The sequence below is a fragment of the Peromyscus californicus genome, unplaced genomic scaffold (genome assembly GCF_007827085.1).
Source record: "Peromyscus californicus insignis strain IS unplaced genomic scaffold, ASM782708v3 Scaffold_20__1_contigs__length_68692818, whole genome shotgun sequence".
Lineage (NCBI taxonomy): Eukaryota > Metazoa > Chordata > Mammalia > Rodentia > Cricetidae > Peromyscus > Peromyscus californicus.
Genome location: NW_026294503.1, coordinates 48,962,880 through 48,978,197, shown reverse-complemented (window position 1 = coordinate 48,978,197; position 15,318 = coordinate 48,962,880). Strand labels below are relative to the sequence as shown.

Genomic DNA, 15,318 nt, shown 5'->3' with positions numbered 1-15,318 from the left:
ACTACTTGTTTTAAATAAGATAAATAATGAAAATTTTTTGGTCTGAGTTACTGGACTGGACATTGTTAATATATATAATGGAGTTTTTATCTGAATCTGTCAAATGTTAATGAACTAGACATCATTAGTGTAATTTTGGCTGTACATATTGTATATACTTATTGGATAGTTTTTCTTGTATTAGTTATAAGCCTTTTTTAATTTTAGACAAAAAGAGAGGAAATGTGGTGGTATTGTGTTCCCCAAAATATTGTGTACCTTAATAAACTTATCCATCTCATTCTCCAGCCCACACTCTACTCCTCTGTACCCCTTTCTTTTTTTTTTATTCATTATTTCATTTATTTTACATACCAACCACAGTTCCCCCTCCCTCCTCTTCTTCTGTTCCCTCCTCCCTCCTCCTTTCTACCGGTCCCCATCCACTCCTCAGAAAGGGGAAGGCCTCCCATGGGAGTCAACAACACATGGCATATCAAGAGGGGGCAGGACCAAGCTCCTCTCCCTGCATCAAGGCTGAGTGAGGCATCCCACCATAGGGAACAGGTTCCAAAGAGCCAGCCCATGCACCAGGGACAGATCCTGGTCCCACTGCTAGGGACCCCCACAAACAGATCAAGCTACACAACGGTCACCCACATGCAGAGAGCCTAGGTCGGTCCCACACAGGCTCCCTAGCTGTCAGTTTAAAGTCCATGAGCTCCCACAAGCTCAGCTCTGTACCCCTTTCTATTGTAGCCTCATCGGCCCTCTCAGGAGCCTGGAGGCTCAACTCCTCCTTGTGTCTACAGAAGCCCTGAGGCTCCGAAAGAAGGCCTGGAGCCAACAGGGATGCTCCAATCACATCAGACTGTACCTCACCTTGACCAGCTCCTTGAACTTGGGGTCCTCTCTGGAGGTGGGATCGATCATGGTACGCTCCTCATTCTCCTCTGCCAAAGACAGAAAGGGCCAGAGTGAATCGAGGAGGTGGGGTGGAGGGTTGACAAGGATGTCAGGGGGTAGAGGACTCCCTGCTTACTCACATGGGGCAGGAAACAGGGGGAAAAGCAGAGACCCACCATGGTCTCAGCGAGAACAGGTCTCCTGCCTTGTCGGCTACACACCAAGATCAGAAATAAATCATGCAGGGAAGCAGGAGGAGATGAAGCTAGTCTCTATCTCCCCAGCCTTAGACTCCAAAGGCTCTAGTGAGTCTAAACCATGCTGGCATGGGGAGAGAAAAGACAGTGGGTAGCCCTGCCGTGGGCTGGGAAGTGCCCTGCCAGAACCAGAGGGTTGGAGAGAGCTGAGAACACCAGTAGTTACTGGATCACTGTGTAGCGGGTGACTGGTTGAGCCATGCCCTGAAACACCGCCCCTAGTGAGGCGGCAGGTAACTGTTACACCTGCCTATGACCTTGAGGTACCTGTCCCTGGGGCGTGGCCTCTGGGGGCCCCTTAAGACCTGGGATGCACGTATGCAGCTCTTTCCTCACTACCTCGTGGTTTGGGATATAGGAATGGACCAGGGCAGAGGCATCATATACAATACAAGATGTACAGGGAAGTATTAGAAATAGCAAAACCATGCAAAGGGATGACATTTTACCCATCTCCCCAGTTAGGTTTTCCCTCTACGTTCTAGCCTGGATCTGACAGACAGCAAGAGGCCAGTGGAGTTCATCAGGGGAGCAGGACAGGAAGGTGGGGCAGGGATGAAGACACAAGGGGGCCAGAACAGAAAGGACCAGGTCCCACAGACGCCAGGGTGCTGTGGGCCCACTGACCACAGCGGGGATGTGGGGGGAAGTCCAGTTTCCCAGGCAGAGAACAGCCAGGCTGCAGCTGCTGCAACAATCAGCTGCAGTAGCAGTGACAGGCATGTCCTTCTGGCGGGGACAGAACGTCACAGACCAGTGGTCTCGGGTACCAGGCCACCTCTGGGCCACAGGGTGGGCCTCCCCTGCTTCCTCCCCCTGATGCCCTTGTCATGGAAAATCTGGGTAGACAGGGATCTCCATCCGAACCAGGGTTTGGAAATAAGCAGTGTCCCATACCTGCCTTCCACAGTGACTTGCTGCCAAAACACGAGGCCAGGAAAGGCCACTTTGACTGCCACCCTGTCATCGACCCGCCAGGAGTCAGGGGCCTCCCCATCCACAGTTCCCACCCAGCCAGCTGCAGGCCTGGCATGGCTCTTCAGGACAGCCATTGAGATATATGGGGTGTCTGGGACATGTGCCTAGTTTCTAAATTTCTTCACGCTTTGAGACCTTGGGGCCCGCTCTTCCCAGGGAGACTTTCCTCCAGGGATGGCTGTCCTCTAGCCTCCTCCTCTAGGGATTTATGGGGTTCCATACCCTGAGTTAACACTCTCTGCCTCATCTTCTCTCATCCCCTAGGCTAGCTGTCAGCTAACTTGAGTCAGTACCTTGTTCCTGGAGCTCACACCATCCAGTCCTCTACTCAGTAAACAAGCCAACTCCTCCTCTCTCTCCTCCACTTCTTGCCCGGCCCGGCTTGGCCATCTCCTGGAGCTGTGACCATAACAAGCCATGTTCCCAATGCTAGTCATCTACACCTGGATGCCAATGAAACCTGCACCGAAGACAGGAGCAGAAGCCCGCTTCTCCCCAGAGATCTCTCTGAATAAGACGCAGGTTCTCAACCACCACCCACCCATGGGGGGTCCTACCCCAGGGATGGACAGCAAAGGATGTCAAGTGGCCACAGTACCTAGTTGGGTGTCTTCAGGGTGGATGTCCACCAAAGCCGGGGCCATTGGAGAATTGATGGCACTCTTGCCTTCTTCTTGCAAGTCAGTCACTGTTGAGTAAAGAGAGACCCAGTCAGTATGCAGAGAGCCCAAGAGGAAAGTCCCATGTTTCCAACATGGCACTTGCATGCACATCCCTTCATGGTGGCTGGCCCAGAGAGGCCGAGGAAAAGTGCTCCCAGCCCAGAACACACACCATTTTGCTTTGCATCAAGCAGTTCTTCATTCCTTCCAAGCCTGACCAGGCTGTCCACACTGTTCTTTGGAATATGTGACTGAGACATGGAAGCTTCTGGTTGCTTCTAACGGCTTCCAGACCTGCCTGAAGCTGCTTTGGGAGACAAAGCTTAGACCCCAGCAAGGGCAGAGAACATAGATGGAGCGGCCTTCTGTCTCTGGCAGAGCTGTGTCTGGGGTGTGAACAGGCCTGCTTGCACACACGGGTGATCAGAATTTAAAGTGTGCCACATCCTTTGGGACGGAAGTCTGATGGAGGTGTAGTGAACTCTTACATTTTGTGCTGTCCTTGTGTCTATTTTTAAACAGGCTAGAATCTCAGACCAGAAGCCAGCTCAGCCTGGACATATACCTCCTCCCTGCTGGGCACAACCCTTCCAGATCTCTGCCCTGGGAACAGTTAACCTCCAAGAGGGCATCCACATGCAGCCAGCCTGGATGTCCCCTCTCACCTCACTTCCCACGTGGACCAAGCAGAGAGTCATGACAACCAGCCCTCACTTGCTGGTACTCGGGCCTGCAGGGAAATCTGCTTGGATGATGTCCCAAACCCAGCAAGGCATGGCCCACAGCCCTCTTTCTCCCCACATGCTCCACTAATTCTCTAGGTGGTAAGTCACTAAATCTCTATTACCGTCTCTCCTGGCCCCCGGAGGGACATGCTTCCTCCTAAGATTTTAAATCTCTATAGAATGTAACAGCATCGGGATCAAGGCCAGTAGGAAAAACAACGAGCTCTAAGGAAGCGAGTGAGCGAGCTTCCATGCTGGCAGTGTGTGGGCCCAGAGACTGCAAGCTGTGCATAAGCTTGTATGCATGTCAGCTGGGGGTGGGGGATAGTGGCAAGGTTCAGACAGTGTGCGCCCCAGTCCGATGACACCACACAGGATCCTTCATCTCCCCCAGAGACCCTGATGGCCCTTGGTCACAGCCACGGAGGGTGGGGGTTACGGGGGACAGCTTGTACAGATGCAAGGCTTGGCTTCTTCCTGTCTACAGAAAGCTCTACCATGTCTGGAGCCCTGGAACCAGAAATGGTGGCTTCCATACCCCTGGACCTCAGAGTCCAGACTCTAGCCCCAAGATCCAGAGACGGGTCCAGGCCTAGACCTGTAGCTTTTTACAGGCTTGAGTGGAAAGTACCGATCACCGACGGATCACACATCTTCTCTGAGGAGATCTCCAGCGGCAGGTGTCCCACCACTCTATCCTTCCGCCTCAGAACATATACAGTGATACGCCCTCCAAGCTCTGCCTGGAATACCGTCACCACCTCAAAGCTTTGACATGTTGGTCACCTAGCACCCACAGCAGCAGGTGATGGGGTACCACCCTGTATGGCACAAGTGATCCCAACTCTACGGGCTGGGAGACCCCAAGCTGTTAACACCTCCGACCCTGCTGCCTCAGGAGGCATTTCCTGTTTGTTCTCTGAGGTTCCCAGGCAGCCTGAAGAACACAAGTCCCCAGCTTAGAGCAGGACACGCGACCGGCTCTTGAGACACGCCTGTGGATCCAGGTCTGGGGACAAGCCACTCTCTGCCTTCACAAGGACAGACACCAGCTCTCACATCAGCGAAGATGCTGATGTCCAGCTTTTTGTGAAAAAGGAGACCCTCTCGTAAACTTGTACACCCATGTTCAAGGCTACGTTGTTCTCAACAGCCAAAAAGGTGAAAATGGTACAGATGATCATAGATTCAAAACAACAACAAAAAAAAAAAAAAAAAAAAGGAAGGAAAATTATGACGGCCACACCCATGGGGATCCATAAATAGGACTCAGTCATGCATGGAAAGGCTCTTAACCACTGAGCCATCCCTCCAGCCCCTACTAATCATTTCCTAATCCCCCAATCCTCACTATGACTCTGTGAGGGAAGCGGGCAACTATAAAAAACTCTCATGAGTCAGTGACCACCAACGGGTGTGGACTCCCTTTGCCCCACCCCCACCCCCCAAAGACACACAAAGATCCATCCTGGGACACCAGGCGAGTTTAGAAAACAGACCAAATTCCAGCAAATATTTGCACTTCATAGTGAAATGGAGGGAGTCAGACATAGGAAGAAAAGAAACTCTCCAGGGAAATTCAACACCACAGCAGCCCAGTGACCAGGTTTCCCCAAATCCCACCCGGCTAACACTTCAGGGGAAAAGCACAGGGGGTCCCTTATGCCAAGGCCATGTGCAGTGGTTGGGGTGACAGTCAAAGAAAAAAATGACAGTTTCTATTGAGAATGAGGCCGTCCAGGGAGACTCCAGCGAGCCACCTAGGAGAATCATATCATTCCTCTCAGAAAGACCCCAGTGGGTAAAGTACTGAGAAAGCATGAAGGCCCATGACCAATCTCCAAAACCCACATTAAAAAGCCAACACTGGCCCCTGTAACCCCAGTTCTGGGAAGGCAGAGACAGGGGGCTCCCTGGAGCTTACTGGCCAGCTAGCCTAACCCGTCAGCCCCAGTCCCAGTGAGAGACCCCATCTGAAAGAGCAAGATGGACGGCTCCTGAGGCACAACATGAAGGGTGACCACGGGCCTCCACGTGTACCTGCAACATGCACGAACACACAAACACAAATGAAGTATAAAACAATAATAATAACAAAGACTCTGGAGCCACTACATGCATCAGCCCCCTACCTAGACTTGGGGCATGAAGCCCAGGGCCTGGGGAAAGAGACTGGGATTGTGAACTTGATTCCAAAATCTCGGAGTTGGGTGGGGGTGGGGCAGAGGGGGGGGTGGCAAAGAGAATGCCATTATCAAAGCACAGAAACTAGGTCACATAAAACAGAAATTTCCACATCGCCCTTGCACATCAAAAACAACACTAAGCAGGGCCAGGGACTGTGTGACCTTCATAAAGAAGAAGCACGCACACAGAGCCTGCCAGGCTGCGATCCACATGCTCTCCCCAGGGTGGTCCTTCCTGTTCAAGGCCTTGGGGAAACAGAGACTCAGAGCCCAGGAAGAGCGCTGTGAACTTGGCCAAACCTGCCAAGCCCAAGCTCAAACCTCACTCTGCCACATACTTGTGGGGTCAGGCAGGCCCCCTGCACCTCGCTAAGCCTCAGTTTCCCCTCTGTAGCACAAAGGTGGGAACAGTCCCTGCTCCCAGAGGTGTTTAGAGGGATGGAGAAGCACCTGGCTCGGGTTGCACACATAGCTATAAGTTGGAGGCTTAGCTGTGACCAATGGTGGCTACCTGAGGAGGCTCAGGAGAGCCACTACCATGGAAGAGCATGGAGGAGGTACAGGTCCTTCATGTCGGGAGAACGATGGGAGACTTCCTGGAGGAGGCATCCAATGAACCAGTCTTGAAAGAAGGTCAGACTCAGGAGCAGCCTTGGGGATACAGAGCAGTATGTGGTGGTGGTGGTGGTGGCGGCGGTGGTGGTGGCGGTGGCGGCGGCGGAGGCGGCGGCGGCGGTGGGAGGCCCAGCCCAGGGGCCTACAGATACCAAGGGTAGAGGGATCCATTGCCCCAGCCTGAGTCTTCCAGGTATCATACTCGGTGCTGGACGGTTTCCAGTGTTAACCCAATGGGCAGCTCCGAGGACCCACCAGTCTTTCGAGGACGGATTTGGAGAACCTATGTCTTCCGCTCCACCAGTGACCAGCCCACTGAGCTACTGGGTTTCAGTGAATCCCAGGAATGCTGAGGTTTTTAAAGTTATGCTCCAGATGCCAAGAGGATACATACTTCAAAGATGTGATATGCCTATGGCTGGGTGCTGCTAGCTGTGCCCAGCTCCAGACCTGGGGTAGGTCTCTGATGACACCGAGTCCTAGGAGCCTATGGCCTGGCTTTCCCAAGCATCCTCATTGTTCTGAGCTGAACGCCCTGTCCGCACGCAGCCCAGCAGCCAGACATGAAGAGTGGGTATCAATATGGCCCTCCTGGCCAGGAGCCCTCTCGATGCACCGAATCTCCAGGGCTTGTAGGGAGCTGGTTGCACAGAAATACCAGCTGAGGACCAAGAGGAGGAAGCCAGGGAAGGAGGGAGATGGAAGCCAGAGAGGGATGGAGTTGGAAGCCAGGGAAGGAGAGATGGAGGTCAAGGGAAGGGAGAGAGGAAGACAGAAAAGAGAGGACAGGGTGACTGAGGCAAGCCTCTTGTCTCCTCCCTCCCTCCCCAAAGACTCGGTAAGGCTTAGAAAGCAAAAAGTTAGATGCAGGAATGCACACCTTTAATCCTGGCCTGGGGCAAGTGGAGGCTAAGCAGGGCCAGCTCAATCAAGGTCATTCTCAGCCGCGTTGTGAGTTGGAGGGCCAGCCTGGGCTACATAAGACCTGGTCTCGAATTTTTCTTGATTAAAACTTAAAAAAGAAACAATCTGGGGGTGGAGGGGAGCACCTTTCTTGACTTACAGTCTCAGAGGGAAAAAGACAGCTTCAGAAGCCCCCTGCCCGCCCCCTCACGGCCATCACTGGGCGCCTCCTAAGAGCCTGCTATTTATACCTCAGGCCAAGCGCCGAGCTCACAGCTTCGATTTTATTCTTTATCCTTTTCTTTGTATGGCTCCATTTATTTATTTATTTATACCCAGGCTCTTAAGGAAAAAAAAAAAAAGATTTTGGGGGGGAGGGGGTGGGGGAGGGGCAGCCATTTTTTTTTCCTTTTGACATCATTAGGAAAACAGGGCTTTGAGAAGCGGGCTGGTAGAAGACCTAGCCTCCCTCAAAGCGGGGGAGAAACATGGGCACGTGCAGCTACTCTCAACTGCTCACCCCGAGACAGGGACACGGGCCTGGAAAACTGGGGTGCAAGCCCCTCACAGTGAGAGGAGGGGTCTTCAGGGCAGGGCTGGGGGGAAGGGGCTGCAGGCAGAGCAATGGTGACTCCATCGACGGACATCCGCAAAGCAGCGGCATCACACAGTGCCCACAGGGACTTTCTGTACCATAGATACACTTCCCGGTTTTCACAGAGAACAAAGGATCATGGCCGGGGGAAATCTCAGCAAACCCACTCTGAACCAGGATCAAAGCAAAACTCTCACAAAAGGGGCCATGCCACACCTGCTGCACATCAAAAGGAGAATCTGAAACCGGTAGCGGAAAAAACGCCTCAATTTGGGGCACTTAACCAGCCCTCCACAGGCTGGCACCCAGCGGTGCCCTGCCTAGACCTGCTCAAAGACACAGCACTCTACGGAGCCTCGGAAGAATGGAGGAGACAAAGAGCCCATTGTCTGTCTCCCCCATCTCTTCTCCTAGCCAAGGGGGTGCAGGGCCCCCGTGAGCCAGCAACAGAGACCCCAGGACACCTCTGAGAGCCGAGCCTGGGAACAGGAGTTTTCTGTGAATTCGCTAACTCTGTCGAAGTTCTAATTCACCAGTCACAAAGGGCTTCTTCAGAGCCTCTCTGAAAAGAAATCAACTTGGGCTGCTGCACGTGAGGCTCTCCTAGCTCAGACAAGAGCTGACCCCAATAAGATGTAAGAAAGAGTGAAAATGTCATCAGTCTGGGCAGCTGAGGCCAACTGCTGCAGCGACCTTTCTGACATCCTCAGACGTGCACAGGGGTGAGGGACGGAATTCAAGTTGGAGAACTCTTCCTGACACGTGCACACACGCAGACCTTGGCGTGCAAGGCTGATCCATGACAGCGGAGTTCAGCACCAAACATGAGGACCACCGGCAGGATGGATGAGGCCACACCCAGTGTGAAGCGTGGTTAGGCTAGGGAACCCAGGGAGAGTCTGCCGCTCTGCCCCAGATGCAGGAAAGAGGGAACGATGTTCAAACGTCAGAGAGATAGCCTCTTCACCATCGAGGCCCAGCTGGACTGCTGCTCATGAGAAATGGGTTTGGTTTTCCCACACAGGCCACGGCCCAGGGTACTGAGCACAGGATGTTCCAGTGTGTTAACTCAGTAATTTCTAAGAGTAGGTCGTTTCTGCACTATGTTGGCAAGGCCTAGGAATAGAATGTGACCGGGACTTAAACTATTGATTTATGGACTTGTTCTGCTGGGGCCTACTGTACTTCTTGAGACACTAAAATAAGTTCAGACACTAACAAAAGAGAACATGTGCATTTTAAAAGGGTACAGTGGAAAGGAGGCCACTGGCCCACATCAGGAGCCATTGCTGAATGAAGATGACCTCTAGAACCTCTGGGATCCCAGGAAGGCTGTTGGAGGGTAAGACCTGCCTCCAGCTCACCAGCTGATGGCCAACTGCATACTCCCCGCTCCAATAGCCAAGCTGGTACTCTGTCTCACGCCAAAGGAACCAGTGTGATGAAAGAATGAGGCACAGTCACACCCACGCTGAGTCTTTGAAAGACATACCTGACCCTGGGACACTCTGGGCCTTTTGCTCCACTAACATTTTAAATAGAGGAGTTCCCATCGGACACAGCCATCTTCCCAGCAACCCAAGCTGGCCCTGTCACTGGCCCAGGGTGGAAAGCTCCAAAGTAAAGCCCACACTTCTTGGTGGTTCCCAAAGATTCCTGATAAGGGACTGACCTCTCACAAATTCAGCTGTGCCCTCTCCTCCCCCACCCCTGTACCTTCCTCAAAGCCCACGGGAGCCAGGTCCTGTTAGGCCACACTTTGCCCACACTTGAGGTGCCCTTCTCTTATCACAAATGCCTAGGATATACTCTCATTGCACCCACCCACCCATCCTAGATGGAGTTAGGGCCACTCTGGAACATACTCACTTCCCTGTGCCCAGAATCAGGTCTCAGGTCATCGCCGTGGTCATGCATACAGCGCAACACCAGGCCCTGAATGCATGAGCAGAAGAGACATAGGAAGGAGAGAGCAGAGGACTTCACCCAGAGAAAGCTACCCAGAACAGAGACAGTGACTGTCACCTACAGATCACCTCCCAACCACTTTGCTGGATGGAAAAGAGGTCTCCCAGTAAGGCTCACATTAGCCTAGCAGTCGTGGGTCGCCAAGAACCCAATTACAGCATTGCAGCCTCCATGAGCCAAGGGGCAGGAAGCCGCCCTGAGATTAGGGGTGGATTGGGGTAACCAGCCTTGGGCCACGCTCAGCCGCCTCTACTTTCATGAGGGCAGACCAACCATTCACGCAGGTTTCCCGGAGACAGAGACACCCCCCCCCTCCACGCCAGGCAGAATGCATCTGTCTCAGGAACTAGGTGTGATCACCGCACGATGCCTGGTTTCATGTGTGTGTGTGTGTGTGTGTGTGTGTGTGTGTGTGTGTGTGTGTGTGTGTGCAGCTGAAGCTCAGAGCCAGGGTTAAACAGACAATTCCCTCAGCCCCCAAACACAGTCTTTTTCTTCCCTTCTGTTCCCCAGGGTGATCAGAAAAATGTTAGAACTACAGAAAAACGCCTTGAATAGGAAGAAAGGTTTCTGGGTTCACAGTGAAATGTCAAGTTTACCATAGAGGGCCCCTGGGCAGGCTGAATCGGGGACGGGAGGGCCAAGGCCGCCTGGCTCATAGAGAATATGGTCCTCAAAGGATAAAAGGCAGCCTAGCTGTCTCCCCACATGCAAAGCCTCATGGGCCAGCTTCTTCAACTCGGCTTCTGAACAGGAGGGAGAATTCTAGAGGCTAACCAGCTGTCAGCCAGGCATGAGCGTCGGCTGGTCTCTAACACCTGAGTATCGCCGCCCACCCACCCAATCCACTGTGCTCCCTAGACACTGACCCATCCAGCCCTTCCTCCAACACAGTCCTCTACTGCCTCCAGAATCCAGTCCCCACATGCCACAATGTCACCAGCCACCAGTCACCTGGCCCGGATGACTTTTCCAGTACCCTCTCCTCCCTCTGGCTAGGCCTCCCCGAAAGAGCTCAGACCACAGTGCCTTTACTCAGCCCATGCACCCTCCCTGGGGCCACAGCCCACAGCTACTGCTGGAAGTGCAGCCAGAACTTTCCATCTGCCTGTGCCCGACTGGAAGTCATCTCCCAGTTCTGGACCTCGGCTGACAGTCACTACAGTCCAGAGAAACAGGGAGGGGAGCCTCACAGAACAGCCGTGGACACAGTACCCTTCACTGCAGGGGATACTAACTGGGCAGGATCATGAGGCTGTCATGACAACTGTCTGCTGTGTAGAGAGGCTAAGGGCGAGATTGAGGTCTCTCCACTCCTTCTCACCCCCTCACCAGCTCCCAGGCTGGGCCACATTTAGCAAGACTTAAGACTCATCCACTCCACCTGAGCTCACCAGAACAGAACTGTGTTAACTCCACGTTCTGGAAGCCTCAGCTCTCTGCCAGTGCCACACAATGCTCAGGAGATTCAGAAAGCAGTGCCAAGGTCACCGATTATCAAAGGACCCAGACCTCAAATGTCCACCCTCAAGACCAGGCTGGGCCTATTGGGAAGTTCTGGATTCTCTGCCCAGGCACTTGAGGTATGGGCAGTGAGGATTCCAGCAGATGCCCACCAGGCCTCAGGGATAAGCATCCCACCCTGGCTGCAGCCAGCTCTGCAAAGGCACAGTCTCTGCCCCCCCCCGCCCCCCACCCCACGTCCCTGCAGAAAGCAGGTTCCGACATGAGCAAGTACAATGTCTATGGGAGGTGCAGGGCCACCTAGGTTCGAAAAGCTGTCGTAAAGTTAAAATGCAGCCACAGTCCAGCGGGGAAGGAAGTATGGAGGAACAGATGCAGGGGGGTGGGGGGAGGAGCAAGAAGCACAGGCCTCTGAAGAAGGTCAGGGACCTCTGGGACCTCCGCTGCAGGGGCCCAGGTCACCACTAGGGTCAAACCCCAGGGTCTCACACACGCTAGGCAAGCGCTCTACCACTGAATTATGTCCCCAGCCCTTACTTTTCGAGACTGTCTTAGTTAGGGTTACTATTGCTATTATGAAAAGGTTTATCTGGCTTACACTTCCACATCATAAGTCCATCACTGAAGGAAGTCAAGACAGGAACTCAAGCAGGGCAGGAGCTGATGCAGAGGCCATGGAAGGATGCTGTTTCCTGGCTTGCTCCTCATGGCTTGCTCAGTCCTCTTTCTTATAGAACCCAGGACCACCAGCCCAGGGGGAGTCCCATCCATGATGGGCTGGACCCTCCTCCTCCATCAACCACTAATTAAGAAAATGCCCTAAGGCTTGTCTACTTACAGCCCAATCTTATGAAGACATTTTCTCAGTTGAGGCTCCCTCCTCTCAGATGACTATACCTTATGTCAAGTTGCCATAAAACCAGCCAGAACAGTGGTTCAGGCTGTCCTGGAACTCTCAGCTCTCCTTGCCTCGGCCTCCCAAGGGTTGGAATTGCAGTATGTGACATCATATCCAGCCAGGGTCACTATTTCATCTGTCTGGAGGACTTCAGCCCCTGCTTTGAGTCCCAACCTCTGACAAGCCGCTGAAGTCAGCCTCCTGCTGCCCAGAAGGGGGTCCCCTGGCTCGCCATCCGTTTTCTTGCCCCTGGCCCTCAGCTCAGGTGCCAATGATCCCTGAATCTAACCCACAGGCCTCAGCAGGCCTTCTGCTGCAAGCCTCGGAGTCCGTGACTTATGAGGGATGCTTTTGTTACACTTCTTCTCGTCGATCACAATCACACTGCCTTTTCGACAACACTTCAAAGTGATTTTAATCACTAGTCGTGAAAACTTGTCTCTAGCTCATGAGACAGAGACACAGAGAGAGAGAGAGAGAGAGAGAGAGAGAGAGAGAGAGAGAGAGAGAGAGAGAGAGAAAAGAAGAAGAAGAAGAAGAAGAAGAAGAAGAAGAAGAAGAAGAAGAAGAAGAAGAAGAAGAAGAAGAAGAAGAAGAAGAAGAAGTAGTAGTAGTGGAAGGAAGGGAAATGCAAAACCCACAAGAAACTCATAACCATCCAAAGAGCAGGCCCCAAATCTCCCTGCCTGTGGCGGCAACAATCACGTCCCTCCGTGAAAGCTGCACAGAGCGCTCACCAAGGCAGGCTGGGCATGAAATCCGCTGGTCACCCGAAACAGCAGAACAAGCCTGGTCAAGCTCAGCACAGATAGAGAAATGCACTGTGTTGCATCAGGAAAACAGAACCAGCGGCGGGAAGGTTTAACTCCTCGGCAGAGCCGGGGAGGCAGGCTTCCCAACTGTGGAACTAGCATTAATTAATCTGATCGGTAATGTCCCCACATACCCAGGGAAGTCCAAATTGGTTCTGCTGAGAAAATAAGAAGGTTAAATCATTAAGCCATTAACAACAACAACAACAACATAAAAAAGAGGCTCTACTGTACACCTGCCATGGGAACCCCCCTCCTGGGCCGGGAGCAGGAACGCTATGGGCATAGCTCCCTCTAGCGGTCATTTGTGCAATAGCTGTCAGATGAGACGCTGTGGGGTCCAGTTCATTTTCTTTTGCTGAGAGAAAAAAAAAAAAAAAAAAAAAAAAAAAAAGGCAAGGCCTGGACAAGTGGGACGCTCATAAGTGGGGTACTCAGAACACTAGCACTGGGCTCTGTGAGCTGGACTCCTACCAGACATTCAGGGTGTCTGTGTGGTGTTTCATCCAGCTAGAAATAGCCTGCTCCACCCAGCCCCAATGGATTCACACCCGCGGGGACTGATTTTTCACTTCAGGCCAGGCCTCTGAGGGAAGTGCCCCAGAGAAGGAGTCAGGGCTAAAAACATACTCCCTACCCCAACAGTGTTGGGACCGACACACTCCACACACTTCCCAGCACATTCCCAGCACCTCTGCCAGCTCCTTTCTTCCCAGGCACTGTCACTTGTCACTGTTGGACGCATCTGCGCCAAAGGTTTCGCTGCCATCACTTCTGTAAAGGGCAGGCATGTCACCTGCATGTCACCTGCCTGTCACCTGCCTGTCTCCTGCCTTACGGCACCACACTGAGCAGACAAACTGCTCAGAGAACATCTGGCTGATCCTCAGTGAGTTCAGGAGCAAATGGTCCAGCATTCCACAACTTTAATCAGTCTTTGTATTGATTTATATTGATTTTTCTCCATTTTTTTTGTTTTTATTTGTTTGTTTGGTTTTTAGAAGAATCTTGATACATAATCCAAGCTAGCCTCAGATTCATAATTCTCCTGCCTCGTTAGCCCAAATGCTGGGATTGTAGGTGTTTGTCGCCACATCTGACTTAACATTCCTTCCTAGGGACTATCATATCACTATAACTCACTGGGCTGCTTTTCTTCTGCTTTTTTTCTTCTTTTTTTCTTTTTTTTTTTTTTTCCTCCTCCTGAGACAGGGTTTCTCTGTTTAGCCTTGGCTGGAACTCACTCTGTAGACCAGGCTGGCCTCGAACTCACAGAGATGCACCTGCCTCTGCCTCCCGAGTGCTGGGATTAAGCTCCTGAACCTTTTATGGCTGCATCGTGCTCCCCCTTCTGCGACAAGCAAAAAGGCCATTGGATGCATACTGTGGTTAGCGTGGGAGTGCAAGTGGCCCCCTGGGATTTCCAGGCAGAAGGAGAAGAAGCCATGAGCCTGGAGCAGAGACAGTCGGGAGACCCAGGGTTGATGACTGGAGAGGAGAAGAGACAACCCAGGTCCCTCCCTGAACTGGAAGAGGGCAAAGATGGATCCTCACTGAAGTTTCCAGAAGGTTGTAAAGCCCTGCCCTCACCCTGACTGATGACTCTGAGGGCTGTAAGGTGACAGACCCATGTTGTTCTAACCACGCAGGGTCTGGTGCTTTGTTGCCACGGCAACAGCAAAGGCCAAGCCCAGGAGCACGCTGCTTTAATCCCAGCACTCAGGAGGCAGGAGATGCTCGGTGAGTTCAAGACCAGCCTGGACTACGCAGTGACTTCCAAGACAGCCAGGGCTAGATAGAGAGACTATCTCAAAAAGAAAGAAAGGAAGAAAAACAAGAAGGGCTGGCTGCCAGCACGCTTAAACAGCCCTGTGTACTCTCTCCCTGGCCATTCAAGAGCTGTGGAAACGGAGGAGCCTGGGTCACACAGCAGAAGGACATTAAACAGATAGGAAAGCCATTTAACCTCACTGTGCATAACAGCATTGTTCCTCGCAGCAAGGAGCCACGGCAAGACACCAAGGCCAGGGGTGGGGAGGTTGGGGGGTGGGGGATTGACCTCTAGAGAGCAGATCTCCAAACATGCATTGACTTTTATGTGCAGACGCCACAGGATGGATGGATGGGTAGCCACCTCCCCTGAGCTGGCCTCTCAGAAGGCTTAGCCTGGCAGCTCCGGGCTAAAAGGCGGATGATGGGGCCAGGCTACCTCCAGCTTTCCGCCTGCCTGGCCATTTAATAGTTCACAGGAACAGTCGGAGGTGTGCTAATTGCTTGCCCTTTGCAGCCACAGCTGTGCCCCATAAGCCTCCTTCCTCCCGAAGCTTTGTGTCTCTTCTTTGTCCCCAGGACCACCTCCCTGGACCCGAG

The 15,318-nt window shown here is 52.7% G+C and overlaps 1 protein-coding gene across 1 annotated transcript in view; it reads right to left on the bottom strand.

Annotated features, from left to right (window-relative positions):
• The window catches only part of Parvb (parvin beta), a 90,143-nt gene that overhangs the window by 44,511 nt on the left and 30,314 nt on the right, over positions 1-15,318 (bottom strand). Inside the window, exons 2-3 of the mRNA XM_052748516.1 lie at positions 2,719-2,808; positions 862-932 (exon numbers count right to left, since the gene is read on the bottom strand). Of these exons, the coding sequence (XP_052604476.1) occupies positions 862-932; positions 2,719-2,808 (161 nt within the window). The remainder of the gene's footprint in view (positions 1-861; positions 933-2,718; positions 2,809-15,318) is intronic.